The 23713-nt window shown below is 40.0% G+C and overlaps 2 protein-coding genes across 2 annotated transcripts; both read right to left on the reverse strand.

The window, feature by feature from the left end:
* Positions 1 to 353: 353 nt before the first annotated feature.
* On the reverse strand, positions 354 to 6432 carry LOC118773028 (retinal Mueller cells isomerohydrolase). Its single transcript, XM_036521765.1, has 14 exons — positions 6422 to 6432; positions 5828 to 5910; positions 5268 to 5418; positions 4277 to 4384; positions 3957 to 4098; positions 3727 to 3874; positions 3532 to 3613; positions 2939 to 3071; positions 2550 to 2689; positions 2334 to 2463; positions 1885 to 1999; positions 1623 to 1717; positions 1412 to 1523; positions 354 to 1232 (listed from the first exon to the last, which is right to left on the reverse strand). The coding sequence occupies exons 1-14, from the start codon at positions 6430 to 6432 to the stop codon at positions 1084 to 1086; spliced, it is 1599 nt and encodes a 532-aa protein (XP_036377658.1). The 3' UTR covers positions 354 to 1083.
* Positions 6433 to 11592: 5160 nt separating this feature from the next.
* Positions 11593 to 17398, reverse strand: depdc1a (DEP domain containing 1a). The gene is made up of 12 exons (XM_036522646.1): positions 17342 to 17398; positions 16399 to 16664; positions 16115 to 16247; positions 15780 to 15901; positions 15565 to 15695; positions 15420 to 15467; positions 15050 to 15187; positions 13546 to 14520; positions 12877 to 13049; positions 12360 to 12536; positions 11974 to 12159; positions 11593 to 11852 (listed from the first exon to the last, which is right to left on the reverse strand). Exons 1-12 carry the CDS (start codon positions 17396 to 17398, stop codon positions 11709 to 11711), a joined length of 2550 nt encoding a protein of 849 aa, XP_036378539.1. The 3' UTR covers positions 11593 to 11708.
* Positions 17399 to 23713: the final 6315 nt, after the last annotated feature.

Here is a 23713-nt window from a genome sequence, read left to right on the forward strand (position 1 = left end):
GTGTGCTTTTTTTGTGCGTGTCTTAAGACGTAAAATGCCACTATGTAAAGAGATCGTGCCTGTTCTTTTTCAGTGGAAAAACTTCTGTGATTTATTGAAACTGTACAATGTAAATGTTTTTAGATAATAGCTTATTTAAATGTTCGGCTGTCAGATATGTTATCGTTGACTGATAATTTAACTTCTGTCTCACTTCCTTTTATCACTTTGACAGACACATAAGCAAACGCCTCAAGGCCTATTTCTGAATCAAGGATAGAAAAAACAAAAATACTACAGCAACTTTTATACCAAGAAACTGAAAACAGAGTAGATCTTTCAGAATTATTTTATTCATTCAGTGTTTATGTGGGTCTCTGAGGATCTTTGTCCATAGCAGACATCTTACAAGGGCTTCACTTATCAGCTTGTGCCACCTTTCTCTGAAAATTTACACCAACAAAGCTGTGAAAGAGAAGGTAGCATCGGGAGTCTACTGAGAACATAGCGTTTTATTCTAAAGTATCCTGTTTATCTGGCATGTGCCAGGGAACTACTTTGGAACAATTTAGACTCACTGGTAAATAGTTTAAGAAAATGATGAAACTTGTGAGGACCTATGTGGCAGCATCATCACTGGTAATATTTGTACTTGTTTTGCATTCTTGCTGATTGAAATGACAACATTATCTCAAGTATGTATTAATTGTCATAAATGATTTGCAATGCAAGAGTTCAGTGGAAATGGTCTATTACCAGAAACGGTGATGATGTTACCTAGCAAGTAGCATAATCAGTTTCGTTACATCCAGTAAATTCAGATTATTACAATTGACTCCCTGCTGCTGAGGACATTTGTATTACTGTAATACTTCTTATCTGATATCACTTATGCAACACAAAGCATATTATGGTAATGAAATATGCTGACAGGCTGAAGAGGATTCTTCTCTGCAAAACAATGAAAGAAGTTTATGACATAAAATCTTGAGTTCTTGTGGCTTGGAATTTCACAAGTGTCCTCTGCTGTCTTGGTAGGCTAAACATCTGCATGGCATGGCCTCTGAAGCAGTGAAATGACCGAGCTGTGCTGGCAAGACTGTTCTAAGGCTTATACATTCCATGGAAGGTCACAGGGATAATGGCCTCCACCTCCGCCCGGGCGATCTCTGTCAGGTCCCTGGCATTGAGAATAAGGAGATACCCTGGCCTCTGAGCTGCCCCAGGGTTCACCACGATGGTCAGCAGGACCCCTTGGAGAGATGAAAAAGTTACACAGAATGCTGTTGGTGACTCTCGATGCACAAAATGTCATCATACAGCTTGTTGACCCTTACAAGAACGGTTAGACACAGACAATGCAGGCACCTCTGTCATGGAAATGGCTCCACAATCAAAACAACCACACACACTACCCAGGTCCCTTGCTTACCATCATCCTCATCCGTGCCACCAGGAGTCTGAACAAACAGGGGCTCAGAGGGGTAGGAGTCAGGCTCCTGCCACACCCAGGTTTCCTTGGTTTTTACGTTCAGCTTGCAAATCTGAGGACGATTAAAACAAAAAGGAGGTTACCTTTATAGGTGAGTATTTTTCTTAAGATTCAGATCTTCAAAAGAACATGCTGGATATACTGCACTTACCCTGTCTGGGATGAAGTGGTTGAGACCAAGGCCATAGGCATAGGTATAGTTCTTTCCACAGAATTTGCTGTAGTTGATCTGGGGAAACTCAAAGGCTGAAAGAACAATTGAAATTAAGTAAAGTCACAAAAAGGCATTATCTCACAGACCCGATTAAGAACAGATTTTGAAAATTAGCCCATTGGTGTGGAATCAATGTAGATCGGCCCAGGTGTACATCAGTTAGTGTTGAAAAAGATGTTGAGAAAGGGGGTACACTTACCTTGACGAGGCCCAGAGAACAGCACCTCAGGCTCCAGCCAGATGGTTTCATCAGTGCGCATGACAGCAGTGGCTGTGGTGTAGGGCAGGGAGATCAGATTCTTCCCTTGCTCCACCTGCAGGACAGAAGAAAGCTTTTCTGGCATGATCCAACACATACACTTCACCCCAACAGCAACAGGAACCAATCTGATATATGGTAGTGACTGATGTGTGGTAGTATACTTGGCTTCCCTTGTCTAGTCAGGTTGCACAAGTTAACTTAGGGTAGGGCTTGAATAGTTTAATGTCACACTCACTGGTCTGGGAGTGTTGTTAGCCTGGTCTGACACTGTTGCTCATTCAACTTGAATGGATGCACTTATGTTCTATTGCGCAGGACGTTGCTCTGGATAAGAGCATCTGCTAAAGGAATGGAATGGAATGAATGAATGGATCTGAGTGCCTTACCCGGTGCACGTCCATGGGGATGACGTATCTGCGCACCTCCGGCTGAGGAGCCATCATGGCTGCTTTCTTCACCTCCTCCCAGTTTTCTCGCAGGTTTGCCAGGTACAGGTAGTTGTACACAAACTCGAATCTGTACACAGGTGGAGAGAAGAGGCAGCGGCTCAGTATTTCGATGAGATGCTCCAGAGTCACTCTGTATCTCAGGCCATCCCTCACCCTTTCCAGGCGCACAGGTCAACAACAATGAAGCCCTGGTCCTCATAGCAGTTGATGTGATGAAAGAGGTTTATGGCTGAGGTCCTGAATTTGTGGTCTTGATATTCTGCTGGGTTTCTGCTGGCCAGATGAAACCATGTCTACAAAGCAATTAAGGATAAGTTTCAAAAGTTTATTTCACACACTGAAAATCAAGTATTGATGCATAAGAAGGAGAAGGTGTACACATTAACCTCTATAAAACAAAATGTTTTCCACTCTAATAAAACCTTCTGTATTGCTTCACTTTCAGTTCTGGTTGGACTAAAACACGGGGCAGGAATTTTGTTCTGTGCAGGATGCAAAAGCCAAGTGAAGCAAAGGTCTGTTCTTTCTGATTGTTGACTTACACCCATGGTTTCGTTGGACTCAAAACAGTCCATGTAGTTGCTGCCGCGGATGCTCCAGGCAGTCAGGAATTTCAGCAGATTGATCTTCACTGGAGTCTCGACAAAGACGAAGTAGTTTTCTGTGATGCCAAAGCTAAGAGGGAGCACAGAGGGGTGGCCATGAAGTTGTCAGAGTATTTATACAGAAACACTAATATTCAAAGGTTTGTATAAAGAAATCTCCAGGCAACTCTCTGTCAAATCCATCTTCCTACATTTCCTGTTTGTGCCCTACAGAAAAGCAGATAGGGTTTCCAGGGAATCAAACGAATTGCTCAGTCTCCACAGGTTTCCTTTAGTAGACAGCCCTTGGCAACAGTCAGGCACAATTATTGTCATTTCATACAAGAAAGGGTTGGACCATAATTAAATGAACTGGAACTAAGAAATCAAGGGAAAACAATTAGGTCTGTCATCTTCACTTTAAATAGTACAATTCCTGATACAACAGACCTGGACATCTGCATCATCATCATCTTTTCAATGTGGAGGAAAAAGAATCGCCCATTTGAATATATCAGATATGAAGTATGACGTGACATGGCTCTGCTGACCTGTGGACATAGGAGGGCTTGAATCTCTCACTGCTGGGAATCTGCACCACCACTTTGGACTTCTCAATGGGATCCGATTTGTCTAAAAGCAGACAGCACAATTTTGAGGTAAAGACTCCACACATGATTTGGATAAAGGAAAAGACATCCATCATGATACTGCTCACATCAGTGAGCATGCAAACCCCAGTAGACCTTTCTGTGTGGGTGGGATTTTGACAATGTTGTAGGCCAGAGTCATGTTCTTTCCGAAACAGTTTCCGATGTTGTACACTGTGCCGTCGTTTTCGATGTGAGGGTGAGCTGTCACCCCATTGATGGTGAGGTAATTGCACAGGTCCACCTGGGGACACAGGCACAGAAGTTTTACTTTGTGTCATGGCAATCATGTCTCTGAGAATGTGAAGCAGAAAGGGAGGACACACCTTTTTCAGAGTCTCCAGGGTCTCTGGGTTGACTTTTGTGATGTAGTTGGTTTCCGTACAGGCGTAGAAATCCTCGCCAATAGGATACACGTTTACGAGGCAGTTGTCTGTTACCTCGATGCCCTGGAAATAACTGAAAAACCTGCACACCGACAACAAACGAAATGAAACTCACAAATGCCATGCAAAGAGTCACATAAGTAATCAGATTAGTGTAATCGGTGCAATGCAATGCTCTTTAATGTGTTGGCACATGCACACATTTCAATATTTGCCTCTGATACTGGGTTTATTGAGATAAACACATGACACTGACAGACCTAGAGAAGATGTTTTTGCAGGGATCTGGGTAGGCAGCAGTGCCAAACTCGGTGATCACAACTCTCTTCTCTGTCATGGCCCGGACGTACGCATCGGTTTTCACAAATCTGCAATCGCAAGTAAACTTTGTAATGAAATAAATGACACTAATGTAAGCAAAATACATATTCACACTGCATTTAATTATTAACTTTTAGAATAAAATGTTGCTTAAATATGTAGCTGTTTTTTGATGGATACAGGTCAAATTGCTCTGACAATTGGTCTCATGTGGAATCTTATACCATCCTCTGTATATACTGTATATGTGTGTGTGTTTAGTTTCAGTCATATAGCTTTGTTTTACTCTGCAAATGTGTATTAAGCAGTAAAATAACTGCCCATCTAATTCAATAATCAATCTCCCGGTGTCTATTAACTATGAAAGAAAGGAAGAAATAGGACTAAAGGCAAAGAAATGGTGGGAATAAGGGCCTAATACATCAGCATCAAGGGGGATTACTGACATAATGCTATTCACAAGTATTTCCTACAAATTGTGTGACTGATACTACAGTATCAGCACAAAGAGGACTTTTAAAGAGGCAGAAATCCAGTTTCAGTCTGAAAAAGGTGGATTGTGACTATAGAAATTCTTCACTTTGTGAGGCACTTGCATTGATTGTAAGACCGATGTGTTTCTCTGCAGTGGTGTTAGACATTCGTCCAGTGTTTTAATGAGAAACATACCCCGCTGAGTTTCCTCCAGGCGAAAGGCTTAGACGTTAGTATCAAATTACATTTAAAAGCTTAAAGGAAAATTTAACAAACCCTCTCACAACAGAGTAAGGTGTCGGGGAGGACTTACAGATTTACTAATAATTAATTGAGTTCCCTGCAGGAAATAGCAACAAAAAATTCAAAGAGGAATCAACTGTGGAACAAATACATAAAAATACAGCATATACACTGCACACATGAAAATTCATTAGCGCTGAAAAACAGTCTTACTTTCGGTAGTAGGTGACCTGGCCATTTTTGAAGTCAAATTTGTGCATGAGGGCCTGGCCATCAAAGAGGTGGTAGAAGGGCTCATCTCCCACCTCAAACAGGCCAGGTCCCAGACGAAGCAGACTTCCCTTCAGCCATGGAGGAATTCTGCCTGCAGACACATTGGAAATGCCTCGTCTCACTCCAGTGCATAAACAAGGCACCAGTCCCTCATAAAACAGCACACAATTTACACTTTCTGCTATAGGTTACAGACATCTCATAGGATGATTGTATTCAGCAGCATGGCACCAATCAGTTTAAAACATTTGTGTATTATAACACATTTTATTTCAAATCAAGACTGAGTAATTCTTTTAAAAATCAAATTGCACTTCTATGTGGTCAGCATTTCACAACTTCAATGTCCAAAAAATTGTCATCTCTTCAGTCATTATTTAAGCAATTGCATCTTTTTTTTTTTAAATAAACCTCTCTGGTGAGTGAACAGTCTGCAAAGCAGCCCCCAAGCAGTTACACATTACTGGAACAGAAGTACAGGGCAAGTCATCCAGACAGACCTGTGACCTGAGCAGGAATGGGCTCTGCCAGTTCCTCACACGTCTCAAAGATTTTCTTGTAACCACCAGCAGGGTGTTCAACTCTGCCATCAAAACAAAGAGCAGCATGATCCCCCGCACGCATTCAGAGGAGGAGGATGTGACTGATTTGTTAAATAGGAAGGGAAATAAAACTAACTTGCACAGCTGCATTACTTTTCTCTGTCAATAAGCACACAAACTACTTTCAACTTTTTTATTGGTCTATTCATGTTATGTGTGGGCTGTAGAAATGGCCAAATAGTTCATTTACTGAAATGTTTGCACCACCAGATACCCTTAAAAAGTTTCAAGGAAGTTAAAAATATATTTATCTTATGACTTCTCTCTTAAAAAAAGACAGCGTCACAATTTAATCAGCTGTGGTTGTCTGCATACATTCGAAACATGTATTTGACTGATGAAGCCCTGCTATTTCAATTCCTACTACATATTTTACTCACATCTGTAACTAATGCTGACATCAATATTTTAGTGTACAGCATACCATTAAATTCGATCAATTCAGCTGTGCATGAAGTCCACATAAGACTAAAAATGCATTAAATCACTTACCGGCTAACCATTTTTCTGTGTGGAAAATACAGCCAGTTCCTCTCAGGTCTGAAAAGAAACACACTTTAACTGTGTCTGATGGCGTTTTGGGGGGTATTTATACAAGGAGTTCCCTTCCCACACAGAGCTCTGGTGACTGAAAGCAGCCTTCGAGCCAATCAGAAAGCTCTAGAACAAGAATCCTTTTGTGTCCTGGCTTTTCCTTTGACGTTTGGCTTCCAGCACAACACCACTCTTTCAAAGGATTTTTTTCCCTTCTCGTTAGAAACATAATCAGAACCATATGAACTGTCACAGCGTTACAAATCATATTTAATGTTTGATTTCAGAAGAAAATAAAACCGTATTGGTCTTGAATTATTTGCTGTGAAAATGAAAGATATATACATATATATTGGTTGATTAATAGTAGAATAACAAGAAGGAGTAAGAGATCAAGAATTACTCAAGTCAACAGACATGCTAATTCTGTCTCTGTAGGACGCTCAATATACTACTGGTGTCACAGGTTCCTTAAAATGTGCTCGGTCTTTGTTTAGGTCTGTCTTGTTGCCATTCAACAAGCTCTAGACAGAGCATGCGGTGACTTTCTGAAGACCTTTTGCATAAAAGGTGTGGAGCTGTGGTTTTGCACTCTAAGACAAACACTGCTATTGAATTCCTCAGAAAACTGTTTAAAACAAATTGTCTGTGTTAAGCTCTGGTTGGAGAATGTACATGTTATAAATTGCCCTGAGATTGTGCAGGTTTTTTTTCTGGATAGGTCTGTCAGCTACACAAAAGAATAATACAAAATGATATGCAACTTATCAACGCACAGATCCTTAAATTCTCAAATGCAGGATGAGTTGATGCGCAAGCCTTTGCTGGCGACACATTTCATTAATCACACCTTTGTTGTGCTTATACATTTCACATAATTGAAAATGTCAGCTGGGGTCAGAGTGACATTGATCATCTCCAGTTCCCATGCATTCTTAGTTCTGCCTCTACAGGGGCATTATTGTTTTCTCTCCACAGTGGGAATGATGTGAGGTGGGACACTCACACAAACCTTCACATAAGAGCAGTGATTATGACAGAAGGTGCTGGAAAGGAGTAAATGAAATCCAAGTTTATTTTTGAGGATATAGATGAAGGAGAAAAACTTTAGGGGGGAAGGGGAGGGGTCAATAAAAGGAATCCTTTGGCAGCAGCTGAACTGTTGCTCAACGTCTAGTGCCTAGGGACGCCTTTGAGAATACCCTCAGAATGCACTTTGACAAACTCCAGTAACCACCACCCCATTGCAGCAATGTGCAGTAGTATGTGTTGAATGAAATTTTCCAACGTCTTCAGCTAAAACAGGTCTTTCATGTCTTTATCCTGCAGTGTGTCTTTTTATTTAAAAAAAAAAAACATGTGAAAAAACTTGTTTCATTAAGTGAAACAAGAATATCCCTATCACTAAGCCAGGAATTGGAAAAAAAAATTACACATAATAAAAGTGATTGTACCACAATTTCTACATTATTAGGAAGCCAAGCTTCCAAGATGCAAGATCCCCTTCTGTAAGTCCCACACCCTTGGGACAGCTTTAGTGAAACACTTGTGTACTATGGCAAGCATGTGCTGATTTTCAGACATTTTTCATATGTAGAAATCCATCAAACATTTGACATTGAATTGAAAATTTACCTGCATATTCCTTATTATTACTTTTTGTCTTTCTTCCGCCATGTTTAAGTGTGTGGTTTTGTATAGCTGGTGCATTAGAGAGAGAATAACATCTCATGAAATATTGACCTGATTTGCACAAAACATGGTTTACATGATCATTTCTACAGAATGGAAGAGTTGCTTGGACATCTAGCAATATGTCAGTCACAGGTCACTCCATTTATGCATGTTCATACATTACCTGCAAAGAAGCCCATTTCACTCGCTTTTTGGTCTATGGATTTCAAATTTAGTACAAATATGTGTTGGCTATATGTCGTCTGGTCATGACGTGATAAAGCACAGCACTCATGTACTATCAAAATTAGATTCACATGGGTTTTTGAAACTGTCAGTGGGTAAAAATGCAAATCAACCAATTTCATTCACTATTGACATATTAGTACTACATTTGGCATGCCAACATTATTGATCATATAAGATCCATTGAAAAATGATGACTGATAATGATAAATGATTGAAAATGACTGAAAAACCTTCAAGCACAATGCTGGATCAAGTGTCTGAAATTCATTCATGAACTTTAAGTTCACTAGACCTAAAATTCATCACTGTGCAGCTCTTTAAGAAGTTTGCTCAGTAGTTTTTAAGTAAAACAATATGGCCATCGTGTAGCAATCTAATTGCAGATACAGCTGAAAGGCCTGAAAAACTTCACTCAAGATAAAAGTGAATGGTGTGGTGAGGGGTTGAGGGAATTATTTAATGAGTGAATTTTGTGTCAGTTGGTCTCCCTCTAAGGCAATGAAATCTGAACAGTAGAAAAGCTCAAACCTTCTATAGTCTTGACAACCGCTAACTCATTAAGTGTGAGCTTCCCTTTTTTGCCAGGTTATCCCACCAGATTCCAGCAAATAAAGCCAAATCAATAAGTCAGACAAGTCTGCCTCTTTCGATTTTGTGCAAATGTTTCCTGCTTGGCCCTCGATAGTGTCTGTACTTACTTTGGGTAAAGGTAGTGATCATTGGTAGTGATACATCATTTTCCTTCAGACCTGCTTGTGTATTTGTTCATCTGAATAAATGATCTTGTCCATCACATTCAATACCCCAACTGCTTTCAATCCCACATCTGGTAGGGTATATGCCTGAGTAAAACCACTGTAATCCACAAAGTTGGAAAGACTTTCACATGATGGTAGATGTAGGCTTAAACAGCTATTTCTAACTTTGCTTGGGAAAAAAGCCTGCTCATGGTGAGTGAAGCATTTTTGTGGCTTTACACACACCCAGAAACAAGCATGGAATTTGTGATTAAAGTTACAACAGGCTTAGATAGTTCAAGCAACTCTTGTGTTTTCTGAAAATGTGACCCATGTTTTCTCTGGAAGTAAAACATCTTAAACAGAAAAAAAATCCTTGATGCCTCTTCTTGTATAGCAGGTTTTTGTTTCAATTTAGCCAGGGTTATGTATAAATATGGCTGTACAAGGAAATGATAATCTTTGAACGAGGGGGTAAATGACAGGGCCAGTCTTCTTAAATGTTCCCAGACATACTGACACACAAAGAAATACTGGATCTATCACTTTGCTCTTACCTTCATATAACATGAGGAAGAAACTAACCACTTGGCTCTCAATGGAACTATAAATAAGTGTTCTTACAATTACACTCTGCTCAATCCATCAGTGGTTATTGCATTACATCATTGTAATTTACCATACGCAACATAGCTGCCATACTATGTGACTGAGCCAGATCAAATTTACAAAAAAAGTAACATTTTACTCTGAACGTTCTAGCAAGATTGGAGGGTTATGCAGTTTACAAGTACATGAGTGTCAGCATATGAGTAATGGCTGTAAATACATTATCATCTATATTGACCATACACAGAAATAGCTGCAAAACCATAGACAACAAAAAGGTTTGTCCTTTTTCTGCACCTCTAGAGTCTATGACTAAAGTTTACCAAACATCAGCTCATTTTAGCCAAGTACTGGCAAAATGAACATAGTCCTGGAAACTCTTTAAAGTATGAAATGTCTAGCACTTGAGTTTGAACTACACCACACACCTGCCTGGTTATGTGTTGCTAAATATAGGCATACAATTAGGTCCATAAACCACACAAAAAGAATTTCTTTACATGGGCACATGTTAAGGATGTTCTACTTTCAAGACTTTTTTGTTGTAGTGTATCCCCCCCCAACTGCGGATTGCTGAAGATAAGTGTGTTCACTTGCTCTCTTGCTTTGCATTTTAACTATTGTAATCAAATTCAAGGAATGAATTTGTAGTTACAAGGACTCTGAAAGCAGGTTCAATTCCAGCTGCATGTTAACACAAAGATAAGGGGTCTACTAACACAAGACATTGAGAAATTTGAGGGTTTAAACTACACTAGTATTAATGTAAACATAGGAGAAAAGAAAAACAGATTAGTGCTATAGGAAAGTGTTTCACAACCACATTCACAGAATTTAAAGCCACATACTTTAATGGATTTCACACCAAATCTTGTCCTCATTGTTTGGTGAAACTTTGACCTCTTAAGCCATCCATACATGAAGCCATGTGGAGAAAAACTTTTATAAAAACTGAGACAAAACATTGTTAAAATTCAGCTTTACTTCAGGCATCCCAATGTGTACACTAAAACCAAAATATTTTAATGTCAATTTGTAAAAATGTAAACAGTTCAGATGTATGTTTAAATGCGAGAAATTTACTGGTTTAAAACAACTGAAAACAATATAGTGCAATTTGTTCCTTACTTTCAAAATTTATTCCAGCTGGTATTACACAAAGAGATCCGCTCCCAACAGCATTGGATAAGACAATATATAAATGACTTATATTGTGCATGTGCAGAAACATTGTATGCATGCATCAGAGCTCAAATAATTACAAGAAAGTGCAATGTATCACACAACATTCACACAAGAAACATACCAAAAAACCTCCAGCACCCTAACTGACAGGGACCAGTGAAACAGAGTGGAATGCATGCACACAACAGATCACCATGTTCAAGGTTATCATATACCCTTGGTTAAAAAAAAAACTAACAACAAAAAAACCTCCAACAAAGAAAGTAATCACACGAGGCCTACTGCCATGGCAGTTGTAATCCAACAGATTAAAAAAAAAGAAAAGGAGTGTGGTGAAGAAAACATGACATGGACATATTCAACACAGTGTAACTGTTATGCTGTCATTTGCTCTTATGTTGCAGCAACTTCCAGGGAAGGCCTTCAGTCTTGAGAGAGTGCTCCACCTTCCAAACACTCATCATCTTCCTGTCATACAGTATACAATCCTAACCTCTGGCAATAATGTCAGAAATAAATTAAAAACATGTACACATACAACTAAATAAATGAAACTCAAATGGAGGAAAAACAAATGTTCTAATAGCATTAAAATATTTTAATATGGATAAAACAAGACATTGTTGATAAAATGTTGATGTTGTCAACCATGGAATGAACTGGGCTGGGCTGGTTTAGCACATCAAACTAAAGTATTTTTTGTAGCTTCTTCACATTTTGTCTTCATTTAACTCCCAATTCTTCATGGAGGCATGGAAAAAAATAACACATACACTCTTAAAAATGAACCTTCAGTTTCGAATGCTAAAAGCTTTGGTTTTCTTCATACTTATCAGCATTGGTGGCTTGATCTTTGGCTTGTCCACAAAAAGCTGGGCCTCGCTTTCAGTGGTTGGGAATCGATGGTGGTAGATGTCTGGATACTGTTTCTGAAACTGAGGGAAAAGGGTGACTTACTGAACAACTGTGTGACAAGCCACAAGTGTGTGGCCTGAGTGACAGCTCAGATAAGCATCTGAAATGCTCAGCTCTACAATGAAACATTTCACTTCTTACCTGCTTGAGCCTCTTTTTCTTCTCTTTCACAGAAAGGGTTTTATCTTTGATTAGATTTTCGAGGAGGTCAGCAATAGCAGCCTGAGAGACAGACAGTTTCTGCTGCTCAAACTCCTGAGGGCTGATCTGTCTGCAGAAAGAGTATGTCGGCAGAGTGGTGCCAATACCGGCACTGGGGTAGGTTATCTGGGGAGGAACATTAAAAAACTTGGTTAAAAAAACTTAAGCAGATGCAAGCTAACTTTTCAGAATTTACCTAAGGATAAATAGGCTACACAGTAAGAGTGAAAGGTGGTCATTAGATTTGTACATAGTACTGTGAAAACTGTAATCATCACATATAAAATATACAGGAAATATACTACAAATGACTGTGCTGTACATACCTGTACTTTTTTGAGGTAGGCAATGTGATCCTGAACTGCATTCTGTAGGTAGACAGGGACCTTGAGAATGTCCTGATGGTGATCCATTAAAAATGAGACCAGTCTTGTGGCTAGGAGCTCATCCAGATCCACCTCCTCTTCACAACACAACACACAGCGAGAGAAGGTGTGCACCATCTGAAATCACACAGCAACACCTAGTGTTCACAACAGGAAAAGCAAGTTGCACATAAAAACCACAGCTTCTCCACTGTCATGATCACAGCTTTAATTACATACCCAGGAGACATTAGTTACAAGCGAGTCTGTTACAAAATGCCAACTTTTTGAGCAACAGTTTTCAGTCTGCTGTCCAGATATTCCTTCAGACTACCACAGTAAAAAAATACCTGAGCATTTTATTCATATCCTGTTTTCAGCCAATCACATACACAATCCTGGCTGCTACACATGCCACTGCTACCAAACTAACATGTGCTGGTGTTCACAATAAGGACATCTGCCCTGCTGTCCTCACCAGCGTGCGTGTCCCGATGGCGTCGTGCAGACGGGGCATGTCCACGTTCTGACTCATGCGCGAGATCATGCGCATGAGGAGCTGCAGCTTGCGCCGGCTGGCCGGGGGCAGGAGCAGGGTGCACAGCTGCAGGGCCTCGATGGCCACCCGCTCCAGCTGCGGCTGCAGAAGACCTTCACACCAAGACAGCATCGTCTCACTGCACTCGAACAATCAGCTACATCCTGTCACGCCAGGGCTTACCGAGTTCACCAAATGCCACGCAAGGGAGCTGTGTAAATATGCTCTGGCAGGATAACATGACGTCTAACAGAGATTCTTTGCTCCCCACAAAAGCAGAATTAATTCACTTAGCTGTTTTCAGTTGCACTGTAAAATGATAGTTACCAGCAGACACAATGTGAGTGAGGAAAACATTACAAAATTAAGACGTGTTCACAGAGGAGAACAGTAATAAAATAGGTATAGAAAGTGCAGTCAGATGAATGGCACATACCAGAAATAAAAGGCTCAACAATTACAGGATTTCCAGCATACAACTGTTGGAGCATTCCCACATCATAAGACCCAGGTGAGTTCCATTACGCAAGCAATACAACACAAGCTTAAGCACACAGACACAGAAAAATACATGACCCAAGAGCCAAATGCATGCAGACATTGCCTTACTTTGGTCAGGACTTGGTTGACGTGCAAAAGTGGACACAGAGGGTGGAGAGGCAGCAGGCTTGTTGGACAGGTCCACAGAGCTATAGCAGCGCCTGCTCACAACTGGCCCTGCCCTGACATCTGTGCTGCTGCCAGTCAGGTTGGGTATACTGGGCCTTCTCAGTCCAATGCTGGAGGAAAAGTCTGGCTTCATCGTTATTTCTGCCACTGGGGCGTTAATGCTAAAGCAGCTGGAGGACAGCTCTCTGCGGTTGCCAATACCAGCACAGATTCCAACACTCCTGGATTGGCTCGCCTGGAGTCTTTTAGCCAGCAGGACCTCCTGTGGTGATGGCGTACCACTGCTACTAGCACTGTGAACGCTAGAAACTTCTGGATCTTCCCTGCTTGAACCTGTGCCGCAGGACAGGCTTGCTACATAGGCAAAACCCTGCTGCTCAGCTTTAGGGTGAACATCGAGCAGAGAACCAGCTTTGTATTGAAGAGAGGTGCCGATCCTGCTGCTGCTGCTGCTGCTTCGGTGGGTCATCAGCTGTTCTGAGGATTGGAACAGCGTGCGTGGAGGACAAGCATAAGCCAAGTCATCAGCACTGCCTTCCAGGGAGCAGCTCCTGGGTCTGAGACTGACTGACACTGCTCCCCCGGCTGCAGTCTGAAAGAGGTTCTGGCAGCTGCCCCCGATGGCACTCCTGGCACCGAGTCTTCTGCCGGCTGCATCATGCTGCTGGGTCTTCCCGGCACAGTCTGCCTCCAGCGGACCAGACTGGGCCATGAAACTGAACACTTCCCTCATGGGAGATTCAGTCTCCTCAAAGGACTGTTTACGTATTAAGCTCAACAAAAGGCACTCCGTCGATTTGAACAGGTTAGCGTCATTCAAGTTAGGGGTTTTTGGTGGCTGAGGACAGCTGGGTTCCTCCTGGCTTTTACGCTTTCCTCGCTGCGTTTTAGGCACCACGATGTAGCCACACAAAACTAGCAAGGGACCAGACAAAAAACAAAATAAAATTTGGAAGCGAGTGGAGTACAAAGAGGCAGGTGGATATGTTGGGGGAAAGGGAAATAAGCAATTGCACAAGCACTGAATGTTAGTTTAAAAAAACACATAAAAGACATAAAAAGCAGTGCATGTCAGCCAGAATCCATAACAACACTTTTAAAATAATTGAAAATGTAAAATGGAGGAAAGGGATCTAATTTTCTGAAATTCATGCTTAATTTTGACTAGATCAATTTAATACTTCAGCTGGAAAAAAACCCACTCAGACTGCACACTAGCTTTTTAAAAAGTCTTTTCCACACAGTGCATCCGTGTAGTTATTTGATGTAAAGAATGAAAAACCACACCTGAACCCATGTTAGTCCCTATGCACAAATTCACCATAGAGATACAGGAACTATTTAAGGGAAGCAAAGAACACAGCTAATCAACAGACATGTCCAGAATACTTTACAGTGCAGTACCAAACTCCAAAACATAAAACATATGAAAGGTCATACATACCCAAAATGTTCACAAATAACTCATAGTATTCAAATGTAAGCAGTGGCTGGGGAAGACTGAGAAAGTAATCTGAAACAGTTTTGAACACATCCCTCTCGAACCCAGGGTACGAAGGCTGGTTTGAGTCATACTTTGGCCCTTTAATCACGAAGAAAAAATATAGTGTTAATAGCAGTTACATTTGTTGAAGACTCACAACAAGAAAAAGACACTGATTAATTGTTCGGAATATTCATTATTATTTAAACACCGGGGGCTCAGTGCAACTATGATGATTCATCAGCCCAAAGCACACAGACCACTTAAACAATATTTGATACTCTCAAATATTAAGACGAAACATGCAAAACAAATTCTAAATTTTACTTACAGTTTGCCAAACATTTCATAGCTGACAAAACCCAGTGAGGTAGGTCATCTGAAAGAAATTCAAATATTAAATACAGACCAGTGCACCAATGCAATTATCAAACGGAGGAAATTGAAACTGTAAGGGACAATCTGGAAAAATGTACCTGTCTTATCCTGTAGGGTAACCACACCATGCTTGTTGACATTGGTCATATTGTACACAATGTGCTGAGAGTTCACTTGAGTTGGGTCCAACACATCTTCGAGAGTAGTCAAACCCAAGGTTCTCTCCAGACTGAAAAACAAAGGCAAACAACTTAAACTACGACCTGTCATTGGACCCCATAAAAATTGTCAAATCTAAACTGGCGATACATACTGTGTCAAAGTTATGCTTCTCCAGACATCAAGGATGTCTTCCTCTGTCAACTCTCGACGATGGACCTCTTCAGCTGGAGCAGAATCAGCAAGCTTTTCTTGGTTCAATGGATCCACATTTTCCTGCGGGTTGTAAGAGCTCTTAATTATACACCATACAGAAATTAACATAAAGAATAAAGGATGACAGGAATATACTGTATTTACAATGAGTGAAAATAACAGTGTGAAATACTTATGGGATGAAGACAATGTACAAAACTGTAAATTTAAACACAAGCCCAAAACACAATTTCCTGGAAAAAAAATTTCAGCAAAGAATGGAGGGCATCTAACTTGTGTCTCTTTGTCAAATTTCTTGGATGTCCTGATCTTGAAGAGGCCCTCTCTTTCCTTCAGCGAGGAACTCCTTTTTCTCCCAAGTGGTGGGCAACTGGGAATTGGCTTCAAAGGAGAAGTGGAAGGAAACCTATGACAATTTATAGAACAAACAAAACAAAACATTCACTGGGTTTTGGATTTACACCTCAGAGCACAAAAATGGTCACCACCACAGCACCTCACATCATGAATATTACATCTGAATTCCCTTCTGAAAGTTTAACTTTGAAATTCCATGCCTGTAAAGTTGACTGTTGTCATCCAGATCCTCGGAACCCCATCTGCCCTTCACGTCTTCAATCACGTGATTCTTTAGGAACTTTTTCAGCAGCTGGACCGTCTGCTGCCTTGTGACCTCTGGGCCGAAGTTGCTATTGTTCCTGAGCAGGTCGTGTAACCAGTCCACAGCTGCCGCCGCGGTGAAACAGTTACCGTACAGCCTGAAGTGCTGCCGATGCTTTTTCAGTGGCATTCCCGCCCGAAAAAGTTTAGTCACTTCGTTCCACTAAAGACAAAAGATACATATAACATTACATTACATTACATTACATGCATTTAACAGACGCTCCAATCCAGAGCGACTTCCAGCACAATAGAACATAAGTGTATCCTTTCAAGTTAAATGAGCAAATCGGATTAACAACACTCCCAGAGCAGCCCATAAACACACGTTAGCCACAGATACCAGTGTAAGCATTAAGTTAGTGAAAATTCAGACAGGAAACGATGCCAACCTAGTGATAACATGCATCATACTTCGTTGGATATCGGCATTTCCAAATTTTAGACAGTACGTAATTCAGGTAACATATCTAATTTATTGTACTGCCTTTATATAACAAGTTTTCTAGCTGGCTGGCCGCCTAAATTTATTTACTTAGCTAGCTAATTTCTCAGTCGCCTTGTTTCAGTCGCTTACTAGCTAGCTCTCGCTACATCTCAGGAGGAAATCAGCTAAGGTAAGGTGGAGCTCTGACATCAGATAAATTAGTCGCTGCTAGACAATGTGATAAATAAATCATTTTGGTTCGCTAGTTAACTTAGAGCTATTGCCAGCTAGCTATCGTTAGGTAGCTCGCTACTAACTCGCACTGAAAAACAAACACTAGGACGTTAGCACTGTGCGTGCGTGTCTTCCAAGTCAAGCGAGTGGAAAACGCTTGCTATAAACATCTTCCTTACCAGTTTCGTTGCCCGATATGGACCTGGAGTAACGATATGGGATTCCGGATAGTCCATTTTTACAGTAACGAGTTTTAGTTAACGTAAAATACACAAAATATGTGTTTAGCTAGCTAAACAAAGTCATACTCCTCACTGTAAACTTCAACACACCAATCAACTGAAGCAGTCACTCAGTGCACTGTTTAAAATTCCGAGCGTTCATTGGACGCTGCCGATTGGAGGACCCCCGTGTCATGTGACCATGTATGAAAACTGTACCTCGAACTTGTATACGTGTACACGCCCGGGTAAATGCCAAACTGCGATACACACTGCTACACTTGACAAGAAATGAGCTGTGAAGAAATATTCTGTCTGTTCACGGCCATCAGTTCAGAGCGATCTTTGCGCAAATTCACGGACCTGTCTGTCATCTGTATGGGCGCTAAAGAAGACGAATAATTAAATTGATCTGTCCATATCTCGAAATTCTCATTTAGTTTCATTAAAACCCACTGTTAAATCCGCAGAAGAGTGCACCGCCTAGCATAAAAACAATTTGCTGGGGGCGGTTCAGCCGATACCTGTGATCAAGCAGTTAGCTTGCCACCTCGCGACTACAAACCGAAATACACAAATGGAAGTTATATTGTAGCGACAATGCTGTAGGTTTATATTGTAACGTTAATACCAAAATTTGAAATGTAGGATACTAATAAATCTTCTGCCACAGAAAACATGTGATGTGTTGCACAGACCGAGCCAGCGTTTTATTCTTGTTGAGTGCTTTCTGTATACTAATCGAGTGAAGCGACCTACCGATGACAATTTGAATTTACAGTTGCATTTTATTTATTGTTTCATGGTGTTAGAAGCAATAGTCTCCTCCATGGCACGTTGATGTATTGTAGGTATCGCGTTGAATTGTGTGCTATGGTTATGCACTATAGAAAACAGAATTAATGTTGGCCTTCAACGTGTTCTTCATTTTTGTCGTAGCTGGGACAACGTTTTAAAACAGGACGCGAGTAACTCATTAATTTATACAACGGTTAATACAGAAATCTTTGAAAAAAAAAAAAAAAAAAACAAACAAATCCACCAATGCGGTATATTGCCGATCCCCAACCAGTCCGTCCGGACACAGTGTTTAATCGCTTTGAATTCTGTTGAATTGTTTTCTCTTCTCCCTAATCGTCAAATCCGCACGAATTTCTTCCCTTACACTAGTTATGTTCACTGCCATAATGATTACCAGGGATGTACCAGCGCTCGTCCTCAGCATTTTATCTAGCTCTGTTACATTGTGCCTGCTTCATCGATTATCTCTGCTGATCACATTGCATGAAGCATTTGAACTACACAGGACTTTGGGTCCATAGGTAAAGTTCACATAGCTCACTATTAAATATTATCAATAAATTCTAATATTGTACCTATAAAGGGATGGCTGCTCTGTGAATTGAAATTCAAAGCACACTTTCTTTACACATTTGCAGAAAACCTTGACCTGTTCTTATATTTGGTGTAGTGGCTAAGACTGTCAGTAGTGCTTTAATTTAACAAGAAAAATGCTGTAGACAGACTATTTATCACTTAAAAGGCATGACTATCACAGCCAATGCAATGACCTACTTTTACAAGCATAATGTAAGTGTTGTTTTTATGGTACTTCAGGAGTTGCATTGACCTTGGGAAGGACAGAATCCGCACCCTGCTGGTTCTGATGGACCAGGTGCGAGTTATTGTAATGTAGCATGACAGAAATACATAGTGTGATGTTTACAGATGGTAGAGTGTGCATGGGCATGTTAGATGGAGTGTCACGCTGATTCCACTGTGTCCTTATTGCAAGGACTGCTGCTCATCTGGGTATGGACAGTGAGAGATATGTACAGTGGAATCCAGAGAGATAACTCTGCTTCACCACATAATTCCATGGCCTGCAGTTTAAATGACCTTTTCAATTAACTAATTTACCAAATTGTGGGTAGTTTAATTTTAAATATGTGTCTTTATTCCCAGATCACATGGGGAAATGTATCTACAGCCTTTGCTGTTTCCATCTGCGTAATATATGAGGAAATCATTTGCTTGAGGGAAATAAATCTTGTTTTAGCAAACCTATACACCGGACTCTGCAAATGTATGAAGCGTTAGTTTTCAAGAGGAGCAGGGTGGAGTGGGGAGGGATGAAAAGAGAAGGGAGCAGAAAGTACAAAATAAACACAGGATCAAGAGAGAAATATGCAGCTGTGAGAGTCAAGTTCACAGGGGATCAAAATGAAAGACTAATGTACTCTTTCAAATTTTGGTTTCTATGTTTTGAAATCTTAAAGCAGATGATGTCTTTCATTTAAATACATGTGTGTGTTAAATACGTGTGTGTGTGTTTGTGTATGTCTGTGTTTACATGAATATGCATTTACAAGGGGTAGATAAAACATGCCTGAATAACAACATCTGAATATTCATCAACTAGGTAATATTTATTATTATAACTTATAAGTGTTAAGCATCTTTAAGAGATGAGGGAGGTGGAAACCTACTCTGCACTGTACGTTTCAGAACATCACGTTCAGTGATGTTTAGATATGGTGATTGGGGAGGCCATGAAAGTTGTTTGAGTTCATCTTGGTATTCATGAAACCACTCTTGGATCTGTTTAGCAGTGTGTATGAGGGCATTATCATATAAGAATATGGGAACATCTTGAGGAAACAGTGTTTGCACCACAGAGTGCACCTGGTTGCCCAAAATGGTTTAGTTTTCCTTGGCTGTAATTCTACCAGGCAGACTAATAATCTCACGATTCCCGCAAATCCATACAATAACAGATCCACCACCACATTTAATCCTGGAACACCCAATGTGGGTTGAAGAAGGGTTCCTTTGGATTTCTCCAAACATAAACCCGTCCAGATGTAGGAAAAAGAGTAAAAGGCGACTCATCAGACCGTATTACTTCCACTTCTTAGAGATAAGGTTTCATGGCATTATGCCAGTTAGAAGCAGATTCTGAATGGCAGCCCTAACATAAATATTAGCCTTTTTTAAGGTCACTGCGTACAGGTTTTGTTTAGACTGGGTCATGGAGATGTAGATTCAGTCCAATTGTAATTTTTGAGCCCTTTGTTTTGTGGTTTTTAGAAACTATCCTGTTAATTGTCATTTTATTCCTTTCTTACCACTTCTGTGACTGACACACCTGCAACAATTTGACTGTTGATTTTAAAATGTCTTATATAGGAGAAATATCAATAGTCACTATTGACATTAATATGAAATGTGTGCAGACCTTTTTAATTGTGATAAATTTCGATTAGTAGATTTTTCATTTGGTATCTTGTCTACCCCTTGGATATATATGTACATGTACATATATAGATAGGTATAGATATAGATACAGATAGATAACTGGGAAATAATAATGACAATGAAATTACTTTATAATTTAGAAACAGTCTTTCACTTGATATATGTTTTACAGGACAAGAGGAGTCTTCTTGAATGTGGAACTAATTTGTACCTTATGTATGACTTAAGTTTTGGTGGTTACGTAGATGCTCTAATAGAGTTATTGTAAGTTTGTAAACTTTATCGGGGTAGAGAAGCTGGTGTGGAGGATTAGTGGGATGTTAATTTCAATTGTTTACTGAGAATTTCAATTGCTGCAGTCACGGGAGCTATTCACATTAGTGAAAAATTCTGACCTGCTGACCAAGAGATTTTCATTGCCCTGTCCAAGACACAAGTAGTTTGTTGCTTAGTCTTTAAGGAAAATATGTACTAATTGCGAGAAAAAAACTGTGAGAATACAGCTGTGAATGGTTAATGCTTTAGGCAGTCAGTTATGTTCATAATGAAGGAAGAAGAGAGCTATTACAGAGTTAATGAGATGACTTTACAGAGAGCTATAATTTAAAAGTAATTCTATGCTTTAAAGCTAAGTGAGGCAGGGTCAGTCAATATTCTATGACTAAGTGAGTCCTACTGCCCTATGACAACACTTTGAACAATGTGTCCAAAGCACAGTAATTAACCACCATGATTGCAATCCACTGTTATTGCATATACCATATAATTGTTGAAGAAATTTCACAGGAAAGACAGGAATTAGTAAAACCCTCTTTGAAACCCAATATTTATGAAATTGCTTCGTATTACTGAAGGCACTCTTGTACTTGTGAAATTGTACATACATACGGACATTGTCACCATTGATTAGATAATTGAATGCATCAGATTTTTTAGCAATTCCTCTCACCCACTGATTATGTTTTACCTTAGACTATAGATATAAAAATCCAATATTCTTCATTAAATAACTGACAGCCCTTTGCATGTGTGAATTACCATTATAGTCTGCTAGGGAACAGCATACTTGATCACACTTGCTGCTCAGACTAAGTTTACCACTGGTTGGTAAATGAAAACACAACAATACAAAGAAACCCTTAGAGGACATCCAATCAGAAATATATTTTACCTTTTTAACTTTTTCTTTTACATAAAAATTTTACCCATAGTGGAGGAAAATTATGAAATTATTATTATCCAAAATGTGTTTATTTTCAGGTGGTTCAATGTGTGCTTGCGATTATGTTTACTTCAGAGTGGTAAGGAGAGGTACTCATTGCAGGTCCTCAGAGGTAAGAGATAAACATACACTGGACAGGTCTCCACATCACACCAAAGCAAAGATTTTTTATGCAGAATATGCATTAGTAATGGTGACATTGTCCAAAAGAAAAACTGGCCCATCCCTGTATTCGTCTTTCCATGAGCCCTGGTTTAGTTTAGCTAATGGATAAGTAAACTTTGATTTTAAGGATGCAAAAGCTACTTAATGAGTGATTACCATTAATTCATAAGCATGCAAAACCATCAGTAAGAAATTTCCATCCAGTTTCTTATCCTTAAATGAATAGTCACTCCTCAGGATGCTCCCTCAACTGTTGTGTTCAACCTAAAAACAGTTTGTTTGAATTATATGTGTGGGAGACAAAGAGAGAGAAAGAAAAAAAATCAATACTTGGAGAGCTCAGCCATCCTTGTAGCTACTTGTGGACCTTTGGTCTTAGGTTGTTGTTGAAAATACCCTCCCCCACCCACCCACCCAGAGAACAAAAAGCAATTTGTATTTGACTGGAGTTGAAATTCTTTTTATTTTCCAGTATAACTACATTTTCTCCAGTTTAGCTCGGCATTTTTTCTCATTCACTCCCCGATTTTCCACACTGTGGATAGCAGTGCCAAAGCTGCCTTCACAGCCCCTCACATGTGAATAGGAATTACTCTTCCTGCTGTGCTGGGTTGCCTTGTCACTTTTTTTGCCTTTCCCATTTATAGTACTTATGAGGCTTTTGGCATGGCCTAGAGCAGGTTATCAGTTAAATAGTCTGTTTCATCCAATTTGAACCTTGGGGCTAATAGCAGTTTTGTTTTCCTTGCTGGGGTACGATTACTTACTGGGATTCTGTAAAATAGCATTTCAGTGCAGGTCCGAAGGTCTGCTTTAATAATTTTGAATGGATGATGCTGGAATCAATACAGTAACAGAATCAGATTGCCATTATAGGTGCTTATTATATAGACCATATGCCACATTTTCCTCATTTGGCATGATTGAGGGAAGCAGTTTATAGTCCACAACACTGAAAATAATAAACCGTCATCTTTTAACCATGGTAATTTCTTCGGCTTGACTCAAATTCAAATAAAGTCTGTCCAGTTCTGGGCTCAAAGCTGCAGTTATTTCACATAATTGGAAGCTGCTTCAGTGACGGGTGTTAGTGTTGGTCACAGTCTGAATTAAGTGCCATAAAACGCTTCATTAAATCCTATGCTGTGCATGCTGCAGATGTTGGCATAGTTTTAGTGCAAATATCTGTGAAAGTGAAATATCTTACAATGGAGATGGAGAAAAGTGGTTATAAATGCCTCACTGAGAGAATTTTGCAGCCAAACACACCCTTGATTGGGCTTCTTATTGGGCCCTCTGAGGCCCCAGTACCCCAGGCAGCTCAAGGACCACCCTAATGCCTAATGCCTCCAACAGATCTCCATACTGGGTCAGCTCAGACACCATGCTCCACACCAACAACCTCCAACAGATGACCCTGTGGCTCTGTGGATTCACCCACTCAGCAGAAAGCAGGGAGATTTATTGCACACTCCTTTTACACACCACTTAGAACCAATCACCAAAGTTTTCTGCCTGCTTCATTGTATTTCATTAAGGGAAAATTCATCTAAATGCTTTTTATTAGTATTCTATTTCTGAAGAGTGTCTTTCGAGGACATGAATCGGGTAGCAGGTTAGCAATTTCCAAAGAGTGAGGGAAAACAGTACATTTTGATATGTATATAAACATTCAACAGCAGTCT

The sequence above is a fragment of the Megalops cyprinoides genome, chromosome 2 (genome assembly GCF_013368585.1).
Source record: "Megalops cyprinoides isolate fMegCyp1 chromosome 2, fMegCyp1.pri, whole genome shotgun sequence".
Taxonomy (NCBI): Eukaryota; Metazoa; Chordata; class Actinopteri; order Elopiformes; family Megalopidae; genus Megalops; species Megalops cyprinoides.